We start from the raw sequence: 17344 nt of genomic DNA on the forward strand, positions 1-17344 counted from the left end.
AACCTGGCAACCCTGCCCCTGAGGCATTATCCCTCTGGCGGGATATAGCAGTATTACGTGAGTGGTGGAGATGGTAATTCAGGGATTAACATTATCCCTCGCACAATGGAGCGGGAGATTTCACGAATTGGAGGTTTAAAAAATGATGGGATGGGGTTTACACAGGAGGCGTGATGGTATCGTGCCCCGGTACGGAAGCAGCCGAGTCCCCCTCCCCAATTCGCTCGTGCGCACTCGTAGGACGCTGCTGTTGACAGTCTCGTACGCCACTCGCGGACGCTTGGTTTTTCACATTTAAAAAACCCCGGAATTTTCCTCGATTTTCGTCATTCTATCGGTCTCAAAAAATCTCGCAACCCCCGTAAATCGTTGTTTTGGGTTTTTGCCTGGGGCTGGAAGTCGATTCGAGTGCAATTATCGAGCGGAATCGGTGGATTCTTGCGAGAAAGGACCAAAGCGGTCCTCGCGATGAACTTTTGGCGTTAAATCGACATGGCGGTTGCATTTGAACGTAACGGTCGTCAACGGTGACAATTTAGTTTCTGCCATTCAGTTGTCGTTCAAACGTGAGTCATTGAAGGTTCGACCGTTTTTCGGAGTGATTTATCTATTTTAGGTGGATTTCTCAAGACAATTAGGAGCACTTAGTGGACGAGAAGGAGAGGGGACGGAGTGAAAGCTGGCGATTGAGGAGTTATTGGAGATTTTAGAGTTTTTTTGACATGGATCCTTTCACGCAAGTACGACGCAGTTGTTTTGACTATTTTTAGATTTTTATTTTTGAGAGGTTTGGGGGGATCTTTTGGGAAAATTGGAGCGCGTGAGCTCTGCTCCAATTTGGAGAGTTTGTTGGTATTGAAAAAGGGGTGGAGATTTTTTTTTGTTGGTGTTTGAAGAAAAATTTTTTTTGGGGGTTCAGAGGTCATGTGAGGGTGATTTTGGGAGGATTGGGCTCTGCTCCGAATCGGTGATGTATTTAGAAGTGGGGAATAATGGAAATTTTGGTAATTTTGGGGAAAAATCAACGGGAATTGATTTTTTTTTAGATTTTGGGTCTTCGGGAGAGTTTTTGGGGAATATCTCGAGATCTAAGGGAGATAGGGACATTTGTCAGAAGAACTTTTTTGTAGCGCGTGAAATTTTGTACAAAAAAGTTCCTATAGTAATTTTTCGTCAGATTGCTCGGTAACGAGATAATTTAACAATCAGTAATGGAAGAATGAAGTTTCGGAGTACAGGAGGGAGAACATGCATTAGGGGTGAATTTGCGAAGAATATCTTAGAATTGAATGGGTAGAGGAAGGTTTTTGAAAAGATCTGTTCTGTAGCTAATGAAGTTCCCTACCAAAAAAAGGTCTAGACAAGAATTTTGCCATCTCCTTTGGATTAACAGATATTGCAAAAAAATTGATATCCGAAAATTCGTTCCTTCAACAATTTCCTCACTCTTTCACTTAATTGCAGCGAATGTTAGAACGTGCGAAAGCGCGAAGAGAAAAGTTGGACACGAAATTATCGAATGCAGGGCACAATGTTCAGCCCAGGAGAAGTCCACTGAAGGACGCCAACGCCATCAGCGCTTTACAAGCAACGAGTAAGTTAATTTCCCAGGGAAAAAAACCTCTTCTATTTTCCTCCATTCATTCTGTTGACATCCATCCGATTTTTCCTCCATTTCACGATGAATTCACTGAATCTAATAGTCTCCATTCATCAGTAATTTCAGAAACGAAAATACCACATAAAGAAAGGACACGTGAATCATCAGATTCTGCAGTAAATGTCATTAAGACAGTTCGCAGGGTCTCTGAGGAGACAAACAAACGTGATGTCATCCCTGATAAAGAAAATGGGGAGAATCAGCCTAAGAATGTTAAATCTAAGCTTCAGAGATTGGGAAAATTGTACTCAGGTAAGTTGAACTACTGAGTCATCGAAAGAAAACGAGCATGAACTCGTTCAGGCATTTGAACCCTTGAACCCAGAATTTTTTTATTTACTTTTTTTTATTTCCAAACTGATAATACTGGGGACAATGAATCAGGGAAAACTATTTTTAAAGACAATTCAGCGAACGAGCTGTAAAGATGTTTGGAATTGAGGGTGAGAGATTTCAAGGGTCAAGGGTCAAGTTGTTTTTCAGGCTCCAACGACCCTTGAGAACGTTTGGAGTTACGGGTTAAATGATTTTAAGGGTCAAATAACCTTTAAGAGCATTTAGGGTCCAAGATAAAATGGTTTTAAAGAGCCCACGGTCCTCAAGAACGTTTTTTAGTCGAGGGTTGAATGGTCTTGAGGGTCAAGTGACTCTTAAGAATGTTTGAAGCTGAGGTTCGACTGGTCTTGAGGGTCGAAAGGCCCTTGAAACGTCCAGGGTTGATTGTAAAATGGTCCCAGGGTTGAGCAGAGTGATCTGAAAGGGTCATTTGACCCTAAACCACGTCTTCAAGGGCCGTTTATCCATCAAGACAGTTGGCCCCTCAACGAGAGACTGAAAAAATCCCTGAATTTTGCTCTGGTTTCTCCTCCTTTTCCGCCATCATTTTCATCGAAAATAAAACTCCAATAATTTTTTCAGAACCTCATCATTTTTATGAATTAATCAATCTCATCTCATCATCTTCTATCATTTATTACTTCAGATGACAGTCGTGAGCTGAGTTCTCCCATTCACCGAACAGAGGAAAAATTCTCAGCAGAGGACGATACAACAGAAATAAAGCACCCAAAACGTGGAGCCAGATTGGACAGACTGGCTGCCCTGGCATCGGAGATAAACAATTGGGAGGACGACTTGTCCCATCCAACTTTAGTGAAAAAAGGTGAGAGCAAAGCTGAGAAGATCCAGGCAAAGATGAACGAGCAGGTGAAGGCTGCACCTGACCCTCAACCCAGCACCAGTGGCTATGGAAAATGGAAGAGCAATGCTAATGCCAAGAAAACCGATAGCCCCACGAGACAAATGAAGTGGGATAAAACTGTTCTAGATAATTTGGTAATTATTATTCTTATTACGCATCCTTTATTCTGTATTTTCTTAAGAGGAATCAATCGAATTCAAGGATTTCTCTCGTGAATATGCACTTTAATAAGCTCTACTCATTGACACATATTTATAAAGAAATGCAATCATTCGCTTGTTTTCCACGGCACCTACACAGTAAATATTCTCATTAGTATTTTTGTAATTAGTAATTGGTGATTTATTCAATTTCGGTTTAATGAGTTCATTCATTTCAGCCTTTTAATGGTAAAATTATCTCGAAAATGAGTCATGAGAGGAGATAAGGTCATCAGACCTTTCGTTTTTATCAGTTCTCTCCGAGATAATTGCATCATTAGAGAGGAATAATGTTGTATTGTGTTTATTTTACCGATAATTTTTCAGTACAAAATTGTTTGATTTTACTCAATTAAGGAAAAATCCTGTGAATTTGAAATTTTTGTGAGGAAGCGAGTGGAATATAGGATTTCTCCACTTTCGGGAGGAAAATTTTTTGTCGTTCATGTGACTACAGTTGTGATGACTAATTGCGAGGGCTGAAAATACTTCAATTATCGCAAAACCTAACTTCCGTTATGAAGATGTCATTTCTCAAAACTGGAAATTCATATTTTTGTCTGTGAAAGTTGACTTATCACAACTCTTCAGCTCGCTGCTGGACTAATCTTTAAAAATTCCCTTTAAAATGAATTAGAAGCATCCCCTGCCATCAAATAAACTGTCCAATCTTCACTAGATCGACCTCTCGTCCACTAATAACTATTCACAGAGGAATAAACAGAAAACCCCCAAAAAAGCCTCAGCAGTAAACAAGAGTGATTTCAACAGAAAATCCCAGAAAACCGTTTTTATTTGGAATTTTATGAACTATAAAAAAGATCTTTTGATATTTTTTCCTAAAACCGTTCATTTTCGAGATAAACTTGACTTATCACAACTCTTCACTCTGCTGCTGAACTAATATTTAAAAATTCCCTTTAAAATGAATGAGAAGCATTCCCTGCCATCAAATAAACTGTCCAATCTTCACTAAATCTACCCCTCGCCCATTAATAACCATTCACAGAGGAGTAAACGGAAAACCCCCAANAGCATCCCCTGCCATCAAATAAACTGTCCAATCTTCACTAGATCGACCTCTCGTCCACTAATAACTATTCACAGAGGAATAAACAGAAAACCCCCAAAAAAGCCTCAGCAGTAAACAAGAGTGATTTCAACAGAAAATCCCAGAAAACCGTTTTTATTTGGAATTTTATGAACTATAAAAAAGATCTTTTGATATTTTTTCCTAAAACCGTTCATTTTCGAGATAAACTTGACTTATCACAACTCTTCACTTTTCTGCTGAACTAATCTTTAAAAAATCTCTTTAAAATGAATTAGAAGCATCCCCTGCCATCAAATAAACTGTCCAATCTTCACTAGATCGACCTCTCGCCCACTAATAACCATTCACAGAGGAATAAACAGAAAACCCCCAAAAAAAGCCTCAGCAGTAAACAAGAATCGTTCGAAAAACCTTTTCCAGGAGGCTCAAGGCTATACCCGTACAAAAAGCAATTCTCGCCTAGTGTATGACTACAACGCTTGTTCCCAGGAAAAGGAAGGGTCTCCAAAGCGAGAGATTCAACCGAGGAAATCCTCCGGGGTAAGTTCATCCGAAAAGATCGCTTCACCCTCGACGAAGACGAATGGTTCGCCATCAGCGAGGACTCCAGAGACCTCCAAGAGCATCACCAATGGGAGAAGCAGGTTTGGTGGTTACAATGGTTCCCCTAAAAGTACGGTACAGTCACCAGGTTCAGTTCTTAGCAAAGCCTCGTTGTTTGAATCAAAAAGTTTAGCTAACAAGATCAAGGATCCCGCTGAGATGACACTTTCGGAGAGGATGGCACTATTTGAGAAGAATAAGGGAGAGGCGCTCATTCCAAAGGCACCGTTGACACTGTCGGTTCCTGCGAAGAAGCTCATGGAGAAGGAAAAATCGTCGTCTAATGTCAATTCAGGTGAGTGAATGAGGAATGAGGAGCTCCAGTCAATGACAAATGGATTAAGTCGAAGGTCAAGGGTCAAGTCAAGGGTCAACAATGCCTAAGCATGTTTGCGGTCGGGGATTAAATAGTCTTGAGGGTTAAACGACCCTTAGGAATGTTTGAAGTTGAGGTTCGAATGGTCTTGAGGGTCAAAAAACCCTTGAAACGACCAGGGTTAAGGGTTAAATGGTCTAAGGGTAAATGGGTTAAAGTTGAGTGGTCAGAAAGGGTCATTTGACATTTAATTCATTTAACAATAAAAGGATTAAATCGAAGGGCAAGGGTCAAACAGCCCTTGAGAACGAGTAGAATGAATTTTATACTCTGAACTCCAAACGTCCTTGAGGCACGTTTGACCTTCAAAACAATTTGACTTTCTATTAAAAATAAAACCATTTCCTGTTATTCCACAATACATTTTTTGTGGAGTAACAGGAGATTTCTCGATATTCTCTCCCGTCATCACTGGAATAATTCTAAAAATTAATGAATGAATGAATAAATAATAAATGAATAATAAATCCTCAATGCACAATTTATATTTTCATTCAGAAACCTGGAATAATTTTTTTACCAATTACCTTCTTTCCGTCAGCTGTTTCAGACCCATCAAATCGTAATGGCGCTGGAAAAACTGCATTTGCAAATCGTCATTTTTTTGAACAAGGTCCCCCTAAACAAGAGCTGGAGAACGACATCTTACGCGACAGTCAAGCAGAGAGGAAGAAGGAGTTGGAGATGTTGAGATCTCGTTTCAATCAGAATAAGGAAGTGGCTCAGGCAGCAGCTGGCTCCTGCATTCGCAAAAATTCAGAGTCCAATACATCTCCGAAAAATTCACCGGTTTGCCCTGTGAAACCCACTCCGGCCACGGTAAACCATGCTTCAATGGTATTATCATATAAAATCCCATTAATTATTTATGTGCCAGTCCCATTCGCATCCAATTACATAAATCCATTCATTAAAAGCAGGAGTGAAAATACGAGGTCTTCCTTAATTGGGTGATCGTTAAAAATGTGTTTGGAAATTCTATTGAATTTCTATCGAAATTAATTTTTCAGAGAAAAGAGTCAGTGGATTTTATTCAAGAAAAAAAAGGAAAATTCAAAAATTAAAGAATAATAAATAATTAATAATTTGCATAATTCCATAATTTTTAAGACAAATCAACGAAAAATAACTAGAATTCCAGTAGAAGGACAATTAGAATTTCCTAGCATATCCTTAAGGTGTTTCGGTTAAAAAGTTAAAATAATGAAAAAAAAATGGAAAATTCACGGGAGAAGTTTCTAAGTATGCTGCGTCATTGAGAATTCTTGCACATTTTCTTCAGATCTCAGTTTCAAGAAAAAAAATAATGAAATTTGGGAGTTTTAGTAACCCCTCCAGCTATAACCTCCGAGGTTACCCCACTCTCAATTACGGAAATTTCCATGGCCCCCAAAAAAATAATGAACTATTGCGGAAAAACTAATGGGTGATAAATCAAATCTTTCTTGAGAACCCGTATAAGTTTCCGATTTTTTTCACACTTCATAAAAAAGTTATTTGAACAAATGATTCGGAAAATTATGAGTTTCGGGGCAATTACGCCCTCACGCACAGCATCATGGGAAAGGTAAGGGTTGGACCATGGAACAGAGAGAAAGAAAACACTCGACAGGTTTACCACCTCGAGACGCATTTTAACATCATTTCAATAATTAGAATACCATCCAATAAAAATTATTTGAGACCCGCAGGTGATGAGAAAAAAATCAATCAATCTGATAAATAAACTCAATATTCAAAAAATGTTTAAATGCGCACTTATCAGAGCTCGAGAATAAGACTCCCCTTCCATTTCATCCCCTCCCAAATGGGACTGGCACCCCGAGTGACCCCCGACTTAATCTCTCTCATCTCCCACAGGAGCACGTGCCCCCGGCGCCTCCCCTCCCCTCCCCCAAGACGACGCCCCTCTCCTCCCGCGGGCCCCCCACAAAGCGTCAGCCCCCCAACTCGCCCCCTCAATCCCACCCGTTGCCCCCGAAACCGATCTTCACAAATGTGAAGCGGATCAAGGTATCCCCCCCTAAACCCGGCCACCTCTACCCAGACCTGACGAACCTCGAGTCCTCCGAGACAGACACCACAGACACAGAATACACCCTCGGCACAACAGAGCCGGAAACCGCGACCCTGGACGAAACCTCCGACGACGATGACTCGACTTACGAAGGCAACACAAGCTTCGAAACGAGTATTCTCCGTGCAGTGACTCAAAATACCCCCAAGAAACGCACAATCTCCCCTGACCTGGACTCCTCGACATCGGACATATCAGTTTTAGACGAAATGGACGAATATCTGGACGAGTGCTTGGCCCTCCAGGACTCAACCCCAGGTCCAACGCCTCCTAAGCAAAATCGGGGAGTTGGGAGTCCCTCAATGACCTCCACCAGCTTCAAGTACACCACTGGATCAGCCCTGAGGTCGCCGTTGAAGGTGACACCCTCCCCAAAACGTAGAAACGATCCCTACATTGTCGAGGGCGACAGCAAGCTCCCCCTGATGCATTCGGTGAGCTTCTACCGCAGGCAGCAGTCTCAAACCCCGAAGACACCGGTGAGAACGGTCACCAGGGTGATTGATCATGAACGGGAGTCGGAGGATCACGATTACAATAAGCGAGAGGCACTCCTCGTCCAGGAGAAGCTCAAGCGCCTGAAGGACGAGGTGTGCAAGCAGAATACGATAATAGGGCAGTCGAGTCAAGCCCTGAATCTTTGTAATGCAACGGTTGAGTTCAGCGGGTCCAGGGAGCAGGTCGAGGGGGAGAGGTTGCTCCTCATGGCGACTCATCGGCGTCAGGCGGCGCACAACGAGATCCAGAGGCTCAAGGTCGGTAAATTGATGGAATGCATTTCAGAGAAGTGGTAAACCGGGTTGTGTCGATTTTGACTATTAGTTTTTGACGAATATCTCGGAATCTAAAGGAGATAGGAACATTTTTGTTATGACCTTTTTTGTAGAACCTATTGAGGGTTATGAAAAAGGTCATAAGAAAAATTTTGCTATTTCTCTTAGATTTCGAGATATTCACCAAAAACTGACCAAAAGTCAAACTCGAATTAACCGGGTTTACCGGTTTGGTACTGATTTTATTGTACAATAGTGTCTTGATGGCCTTCGTTATGCTTTTTTTCCTGTCAGATTCGATATTCATTTTTTCAATTGATTGTGGTAGAACACCCTTCAGAGTAAATCTGTCTTAACTGGTCCTTTGAAGTTCTGTTCTATTAAATTATTTATTACTACCGAGGCATAGGAAAGGGTCAGGGTTTGGATCGGGAATATGCACAGGAATAATAAGCACTCACTGGATTTAGTATAAAGTTCGTATAATTATCGGATTAATCAAGTGCAGTGAGATATCGCGATGTAGAGAAAAACTCAAGAACTCGTAATACAAAATAATAACTCAACTACAAATGATAACGTTTTCATTCTCTAGGTATTGCGTGATTTTATTGCCCACTTACATGACAAAAATCACGTATGCAATAATTCAATAGAAAACCTTGCAAATCCGTTAGAAAATTCTATTGAAATTATATGGAGTTTCTGTAGGATTTCTATTAGAATTCTATTGAAAAATTCTATTTGTTTGTTGCGCTGATTCTATTGGATATTCGATAAGAAAAAGTCAATAGATTTCGCATTTCTGTTTGAATTTTTCTCTTGCGATTTTTTCTATAAGAATGCTTGGGCATCAATTTTCCAAGTTTTTTCTACTCGGATTCTGCAATACAAAACAAAACAAAATCCAGCGGAAGAAACTTAGAAAATTTGTGTCCAGTAATTCTAATAGAAAAAAATCTTTAAAAATCCTAATCTTGAAAAAATCAACCAGAAATTCGAAATCTATTGATTTTTTCTTATTAAATATTCAATAGAATCAGCGCAAAAAACAAATATAATTTTTCAATANTTTTTTTTTTTTTTTTTTTTTTTTTTTTTTTTAGTTTTGGTGGTTTGGCGCAGTGGGTAAGTTCGTTGCTTCACATGCGAAAGGTTCCGAGTTCAAATCCCGGCCGGGTAGAATGGTGCGATCTAAGTCTTGATCATCATTGCAGTGTACCCTAACCAGGTCGAAGCGATGTAAAATAACGATAGAAAAAAAATTTTTTTTTAGCGAATTCGCCAGATTTTCTGTTGAATTTTTTCATGCGTGATGTCCTTGCCGAAACTATATACTTTCAATAATCGTGTAATTTCGGGCATTTTCGTGTCCAGCCTCCTCATCTCGCCGGCGTTAACCATTCAATCGCGAAGTGGTAAAATGGTTTAAGTCAACTCATCTCTTAGTTGGGTTTTTGAAGAATATCTCCGAATCTAAAGGAGATAATGAAATTTTCGTAATAATCTTTTTTCTAGAGCAAATTGAGTGCTACAAGAAAGGTCTAGACAAAAATTTAGCTATCGCCCTTAGATTCCGAGATATTCACTAAAAACTGGCCAATTGTCAAAATCGACTTAAACCGCTTTACCATTTCGCTACTGAATTGTTTATAATCATTCTCATTGCAAGAAGCAATACGACCGATGAAAATCATGTCCCAAACAGGTCGAGGGTACATTGAGACCCAGTGTACCTGGTGCTTCCGAAGTACAAGAAAGCGGATCGCTCACAATATCCGCTGTCACTCTTCCCCTCAAGAAGGATCAGATCAGAAACATGGATGCGGATGTTCGCCTTCACTTTTTGTGTCTCATCAAGCACCTTGATACGGTCATCGCCACCCAGGTGGTGCAGGCAGAGCCCGGTGACTCGTGCATTAGATTTCCCTCGACACTGAAACTTGAGGATCTTTACAGTGATTTTAAGATCAATGTCGAGGTCTACTCGTTGGAGACGAGGGCTGAGATACTTCCCCACGAGGTCAAGTATCACATTCATGGGGGCCACTGTGGGGGTGGCAATGCAAAGAAGGGGGTCAAGACCCCCAAGAAGTTCCTCAAACAGGAGAGCAGGCTGGTGATGCCCTCGGTCCAGTCGCCAGCTGGACCCAATGCTGTCAGGTCTCCGGCTTTCATTCTGACGGGATATGTTGTGTTCAGTCTGAAGGAAGTTAGCAGGCAGCAGTTCACCCTGAACAAGGTACCCAGGAACTCGGTGCTGGAGGGAAAACTGCAGATGCATGTGGAATGCGAGCTGTCTGTGTCGGTGGAGCACAGGGGCTTCTTGACCATGTTCGAGGATGTCTCTGGATTTGGGGCCTGGCACAGGAGGTGGTGCCTGTTGAAGGGGGATACACTCTCCTACTGGAAGTATCCGGATGACGAGAGGAAGAAAACACCCATTGGGAGTCTGGAACTCCAGGGGGTGTCTACGGGGAGTGTCGGCCTGGTTTCCAGGGATATCTGCGCTAGGCCGCACACTTTCCTGCTGGAGACGGTCAGGGAGGCGCAGCCCGGGGATGTGGAGAGTCTGACGGTGGTGAGGAGTGGAGCGTTGACGACTATTAGGTGAGCTTTTTCGCAACTTTCACTTTTTATTTTGAATGGAAACTTTGGAAGTGGGGGCTTTTTCGATTCTTCAATTTCGGTTGACGACGGTTCAGGGTGTCATGGGAGGGATGGAGATTAGGGTTTTGGAGAGTGTCTGTGGGGGGGGATGTGCGTAGCTGAAAATCATGGTTTTTTATTCACCCGTCAGCACTCGCGCTTTATTATTTTCTATTGAAATACTTCTAAGAAATAGTTTTTTGGGATCCATGTCTTATCAACTGGCGACATTTCAACTAAGACATTTCAACTAGCCACATTTCAACTAACAACATTATCAACTAACACTCCTTCAACTAGGACATTTCAACTGGAATTTTATGCGAAACATAAACTCCAAAATTCCAAGTTTTCCGATTTTAGAAAAAAATGAATTAATATATTTAAAGTTTTGCAAATATTAAATGTTTTTTTTTTCAATTTTTGACAACTACTTTGTAACATACAGCTATCCAATGGAAATTTCAATATATCTAATATTTCTCAAAAACATTCGGAATACGTAAATAACGATGATACCGCACAAATGGAGAGGGATAATCCCCTCATTATTATGGTGCCTTTAGTATCAGATTATAGAATCAGTTGTTGGTGAGAAATAGAACTGTGCACATGGCCCTTCAAATATGCCGTTAACATTTGTGAAGAGTACGAAAGGAGCTGATCTGCTTCTAGAGAACAATTTTGGAGTTTATGTTTCGCATAAAATTCCAGTTGAAATGTCCTAGTTGAAGGAGTGTTAGTTGATAATGTTGTTAGTTGAAATGTCGCAGTTGAAATGTCCTAGTTGAAATGTCGGCCAGTTGATAAGACGTGTTACCGTTTTTTGAAAATTATCTGAAAAGAATTTTTTTGTGCCAAACATGCAGAGAGTGCGCCGGAATGAAAAATTTTTGTCGGAAAAATAGATTTAGTAGTTAAAAAAAAAATTGTATTCTCTGTACACGCAAGAAAGAGAAGGCGATTGCTGGATTTGAAACTGAAGCAATGCTCAAATCTGGAGAAAATGGGTCGCATGCTGCCAAAATTTGTGAAAACCAAATCATCGATTGTGTCAGATAACATCGAGTTATTTTCGAGTGTGTTGATGTCAGGTACACGGAGAAAAAAATACCAGAAAAATTACTGTGCTGACACGTAATTCTGTATTCCCTCTCTGTACAGAGAGAGAAATGTCATTTCTAGCACTACTCCTTCGTTATTCGATACTCCCATACGTATTTTGCTCAATAATCCATCAATCCAGGACCAGTGATAGGCATATCAATCAATCATAATTACCGTTAAATGTTGAAGTTGTTAATTTTTAACATAAATCTTAAAATTTCCAATATTAAAGTAACCATCAATTGTACATTTAAATTGCGAAATATTCTATCAACCAATAATTTAGGTAGGAAGATTGACGATTATTTGGATAATCGAAAATCAAGTACCTAAATTTAGAATTAGTTTGTTAACTAAAAAATTACATTTCAGTATTATCAAATATTTTATTTACCATCAATCGAAAAAATTTAGCTAATAAATTCTATGATATGTTAAATTTGTTAAATATACTTAAACTTTGAACAATATCAGGAAATAATTCCTTTTTAATATTGTCAAAATCTAATATTACTGCCTATCCCTGTCCAAGACCCCCAAAAAAACACTTAATCAGCATATCGATTCGATAAATTTCAGACACTTAATTTCCGCGGACACTAAGGAGGAGCGTCTTGAGTGGTGTTCGAAACTAAATCAGACTCTCAACTTGATCCGTGCCTGGGGGGGAATGTCATCAGCAGTCCCATAAATCATCTCTCCGACGCAACACTTAAACAATTACTGATGAACTTTTGGTAGATGAACACGATTTTTAACGGAAAATAATAAATTGAAAAACTTTAGCCTAAGACTTCCTTGATTACGGTAAACAACAGATCAATGATAAATTACGATCATTTCTATATTCTTTGTCATTGTCTTGTTCAATTCACGATGAGAATTGCCACATTACGAGCAATTATTGTAAATATAAAAATCGTAGGATTAATTACCTTATATACGTAACAGTATTTATCGCAGATTGTGTACACGTGTTGTATCAGCGGTACGTTTATTAACTATATATGGCTATATAGATATCTAACATTTTCTTACGATTTTTTTCACGCTGCATTTGTATTCTTGTATTGTAGTGAGAGACTAAAACAATAAATATTGACGTACCTTTTATCCACGTGTTCTTGTCCGCTTCGTACTTTTATCCATCTTTGGTACATAATTTCATTAATTGGAGAGGTGAGAGGTGAGTATGGGGTGGGGGTAATGTGAGTGGAGATGGGAGAATGGTAGTTGAGTCCATTCAAGAAGGGATTAACAAAGTTCAGATTTGACAGGCGTTAACTAATATTAGATTTATGGGCACCGAGAGAAAAATTGTGCTTTTTTAAAAACATAATTATAAAATTTAGGAAAACTCGAGTCATTAATTCACTTGGGAATTGATGCACAAGAAAAAACATGAAACAATTTGATTCGTCAATTGTTCATTTATAACTTTTCTTTAGTTATGAGTAATTTATTCATGTTTCAGAGATTGAAAATTGATTTGTTTTTTATTCCTAGTTTTCAGTGCTCAATTACACCGGGAAGTAATTGGAAATAGGGACAGTGATGGTGGAACGATGAAACGAGAGAAAAATAGTGTTTTTTAATACAGGAGGGATTATCAATGTTTACATTTGACAGGCGCTAATAAATATTAGATTTATGGGCACCGAGAGAAAAATTGTGCTTTTTTAATTATTAATAGTTATAAAATTTAGGAAAACTCTCGAGTCATTAATTCACTTGGGAATTAATGCACAAGAAAAAACATGAACCAATTTGATTCGTCAATTGTTCATTTATAACTTTTCTTTAGTTATGAGTAATTTATTCATGTTTCAGAGATTGAAAATTGATTTGTTTTTTGTTCCTAGTTTTCAGTGCTCAATTACACCGGGAAGTAATTGGAAATAGGGACAGTGATGGTGGCACGATGAAACGAGAGAAAAATAGTATTTTTTAATACAGGAGGGATTATCAATGCTTACATTTGACAGGCGCTAATAAATATTAGATTTATGGGCACCGAGAGAAAAATTGTGCTTTTTAATTATTAATAGTTATAAAATTTAGGAAAACTCTCGATTCATTAATTCACTTGGGAATTGATGCACAAGAAAAAACATGAAACAATTTGATTCGTCAATTATTCATTTATAACTTTTCTTTATTTATGAGTAAAATTAATAAGTAATTTATTCATGTTTCAGAAATTGAAAATTGATTTGTTTTTTATTCCTAGTTTTCAGTGCTCAATTACACCGGGAAGTAATTGGAAATGTATTTCAGGGACAGTGATTGTGCAACGATGAAACGAGAGAAAAATAGTATTTTTTAAAAACACAATTACAAAATTTTGTAAACCTCTCAATTCATTAATTCATTCAAGAAAGAATACACAAGAAAAAAAAATAAAACAATTTTTTTAACAATTATTCATCAAGAACTATTATTTATTTTTAAATTGTTTATTCAAGTTTCCAAAACTTGAAATTGATTTGTTTGTCATTCCTAGTTTTCATTGCTCAATTACACCAGGAAATAATTGGAAACATATTTCAGGGACAATGATGTTGCAATGATAAAAGCCACAACAGAGAGAAGATATTCGACGATGGCCGGAGGCAACAGAATTATCCAATCATAAAAAGAAGACGAAGATAAACGCCCAGAGGTGTAAAATTGTAAAGAGAAACTACGAAAAAAACAGTCTCACCGGTATTACATATTTCAGATATCTTTCATCGAGACATCATATCCCATAACATTTTACGTAATCAATCGGAATTGATCAGAAATTACCAAACTTTTGGATGCGTTCATCAATCACAGCTATTTTTACCAATGAATTTCTTTGCAACAAATTATTTCAATAAATCAATCAAGGTGTGAAACTTATCTGTTAATTAGCAGTTGATGAAATTTCGCACGAAAAATGTTTCTCGATATTTTCGAATTGCACGAGCTGTGAAAAATCGACTTTTTCACGTCTGTACCGAAGCGGCGCAACGGTTTTCAATTAACATCTCGGAATCTAAGGGAGATGGCAAAATCATCGTAAGAAACTTTTTTGTAGCCCTTAGTTTGCTCTACAAAAAAGGTCACTACGAGAATTTTGTCATCTCCCTCAGATTCAAAGATATTTCTCAAAAATTCAGCGGCGGCCTAAATCTAACAATCATTCAAGTAACAAAAAATAAAGCAAAACCACAAATAGCTCAAATTTTTTTAATGCGATCAACAGAGTCTCGCAGCTATCCTGCCCGACTCCATCGAAAAAAAAACAGATACAAAATAGATCAGAAAAAAATCTCGATCCCTTGGACCAATGGCATTGCGCCCGACGATTGCCCCAGAGCATCGAGCCACGTCATTCAGAACTTAATTTAAACCAGTGTAATTGTCGGATGGAATCCATTTTCATCGGCAGTGTAATCCACCCTGTACGTCTTGCCGTCGGGTCCCCTGAACTCAAAACTGCCAACAATGGACATTGCCTCATTCTCAGATCCCTCGTTCTTCAATTCAGCGGTTTCCTCCCTCTTCTGTCCATCACTCTGCTCATAACTGAAATGATAACCACCAACTCCAATACTGTTGTTCTCCTCAGCCCTGACAATCGTTATATCCTGATTTGGATTGCCCTGTGGTGCTGCATATGCAGTTGCAGCTAGTGCAGCCAGCAGAATAAATATCTGAAATTTTTTTTCATTGTGACTATATTTTAGTATTGTTCACCGATATATCGAAAAATATATTGATATATCGATGGATAAAAATTCATTTTTTAAAAAAGTCAATGAAACAATCAATATATTAACGCCTTTCGACATATAACACTTCAATATATCGATATATTGATATATCAGTACGAGAATATTAATATATTGAGAAATATTGATAGATCAATACCTGGAAAAACATTCATGCATTGATATATTATCCTGCTGATATATTTATATTTTCAATATATTTATATATCAATATATCAATATATAAAAAATAATTTTAATATTATTGTCATATTATTTTAACATTTTTTATAAATATATAAAAAAATAAAAAATATAAATATATCAGCAAGATAATATATGAATAGATCGATTTATGATCGAAAAATGCCACTCACAAGGCCGATAACGGTCGATATATCGATATATTAATATATCAGACGATATATCATCAAAACGGAGGTTATTTCAACAGGTATATCATTAATATTTTCGAGTGGTTATTTTTTCGATATATTGATATAATAATATATCGATATATTAATCCACACTATTACATAATCGATATTTCCGAAGCTCTTCGAGAAGGCGATCCAGTTTTTTGGAAAAAAATCTGTGAATACTTTCAACTTATGATAAATATATTCAACATTTTTATATCGGAAAAATCTTTAGGGGCCATCAATATTTTCTCAACTGAATATTGACGAAAAATCAAAGAATAATAATTTGAAGAAAATGAATGAAAATTATGATAACTAAAAAATAAAAATCTGCCGAATGACGTATTCGATATATTGATGTTCAAATTCAGAATATATTACGGAAAAATATAATATATCGTATAGATAGGGAGATATGCCAACATTCTTACAACATCGCATTAAAAAAATAAACTATTGAATAAAAAAAATCTGTCATCGCGATATTTTTAACAAAAAATAATCCCAAAGACTGAATCACTAAATTTATGATAATTCCACTATCGATTGCCGTAAGCCGCCATGAAATTTAAACTTTAAAAATACGAGGAAGATGAAATAAGGCGTCTTCACTTTCACCATTGCGCAAAAAAATGGGTTTTTTTATGACGGCCACTGAAGGGACCTTCTCGAAAACTTGCCCGAAGGACGACCGTTCAATTATTTTTTTTCATGTATCTCTCTTTTTATTTTTCATCTGAGCAGAACGGAAATTCCCGATGCAGGAGATAAGAGGACCCACCGTTTTATCCATGATTACACCTTTCGTTTATTCAATCGAGTATTCAGGGCAACAATTGCAATTTGTTTTTTTCACTTTGCGAAAATATGTAGGGAGACCATCACTGTACGGAGGATTGCAGGCAATCGTTACCTTTATATACTCGGAAAATGCATAATCCCCACCATTGGGATGAGGTGAAGAGATTACGAGATGTACTCATCCCAGGTGCATCTTCCAACCGCTTGGGGATTATGGGTATGACGTTGTCGATTGCTATTGGCGTGTTGGGGGACACCCTGGTGTTGCATTCCTCCTTGACGAAAAATATTATGCAGAAACTGGAGATTAACGGATTTTTATTCATCGTTTTCTCCATATTACGGGGAAAGCAAGTGGATAATTGCATTTGTTTGTAAATGAGTGTAGTTATTGTTGCTAATAAGTTAGCAATTTACTCCTGAATGGGTTCTCTTTTTATAAATTCTTATCTCAGGACTAGCGAACGGGCGTCAGTCCCTAGATTAATTTAATTTTATCCGTTCTTTCTCTTATAAAATGTATATTTTTCCTTAATTCACAAGTTACAACATTGAATGAAGAGGAATTATGTTAAAGATCAATAAAAAGTGTTTTGTTTTGTGACCAAAACAAACAGAAAACAAAAGTCATTCGAAATCTCATTTGGGTAATAGAAAAATCTCTCCACGTATTCCTGAAAG

The 17344-nt window shown here is 38.0% G+C and overlaps 2 protein-coding genes across 2 annotated transcripts; one reads left to right on the plus strand and one right to left on the minus strand.

Annotated features, from left to right (window-relative positions):
- The first annotated feature begins 264 nt into the window (after window positions 1-264).
- LOC107048025 (anillin) lies at window positions 265-12813 on the plus strand. Its single transcript, XM_015270974.1, has 9 exons — window positions 265-740; window positions 1465-1594; window positions 1718-1912; window positions 2643-2995; window positions 4536-5013; window positions 5636-5931; window positions 6955-7926; window positions 9653-10554; window positions 12280-12813. Exons 1-9 carry the CDS (start codon window positions 723-725, stop codon window positions 12389-12391), a joined length of 3456 nt encoding a protein of 1151 aa, XP_015126460.1. The 5' UTR covers window positions 265-722; the 3' UTR covers window positions 12392-12813.
- A 2087-nt stretch (window positions 12814-14900) lies between these two features.
- LOC107048043 (endocuticle structural glycoprotein ABD-5) lies at window positions 14901-16762 on the minus strand. Its single transcript, XM_015270998.2, has 2 exons — window positions 16644-16762; window positions 14901-15383 (listed from the first exon to the last, which is right to left on the minus strand). The coding sequence occupies exons 1-2, from the start codon at window positions 16653-16655 to the stop codon at window positions 15075-15077; spliced, it is 321 nt and encodes a 106-aa protein (XP_015126484.1). The 5' UTR covers window positions 16656-16762; the 3' UTR covers window positions 14901-15074.
- Window positions 16763-17344: the final 582 nt, after the last annotated feature.

This window comes from Diachasma alloeum, unplaced genomic scaffold (genome assembly GCF_001412515.2).
Source record: "Diachasma alloeum isolate Michigan unplaced genomic scaffold, Dall2.0 Dall_scaffold_00185, whole genome shotgun sequence".
NCBI classification, from domain to species: Eukaryota; Metazoa; Arthropoda; class Insecta; order Hymenoptera; family Braconidae; genus Diachasma; species Diachasma alloeum.

What these genes read in the sequence shown, in the direction of transcription:
- LOC107048025 (XM_015270974.1), top strand. An exon ending in ATTGGGAAAATTGTACTCAG is followed by an intron (nt 1,913 to 2,642) that starts GTAAGTTGAACT and finishes TTATTACTTCAG; the next exon opens with ATGACAGTCGTGAGCTGAGT. An exon ending in GTCGTCTAATGTCAATTCAG is followed by an intron (nt 5,014 to 5,635) that starts GTGAGTGAATGA and finishes TCTTTCCGTCAG; the next exon opens with CTGTTTCAGACCCATCAAAT.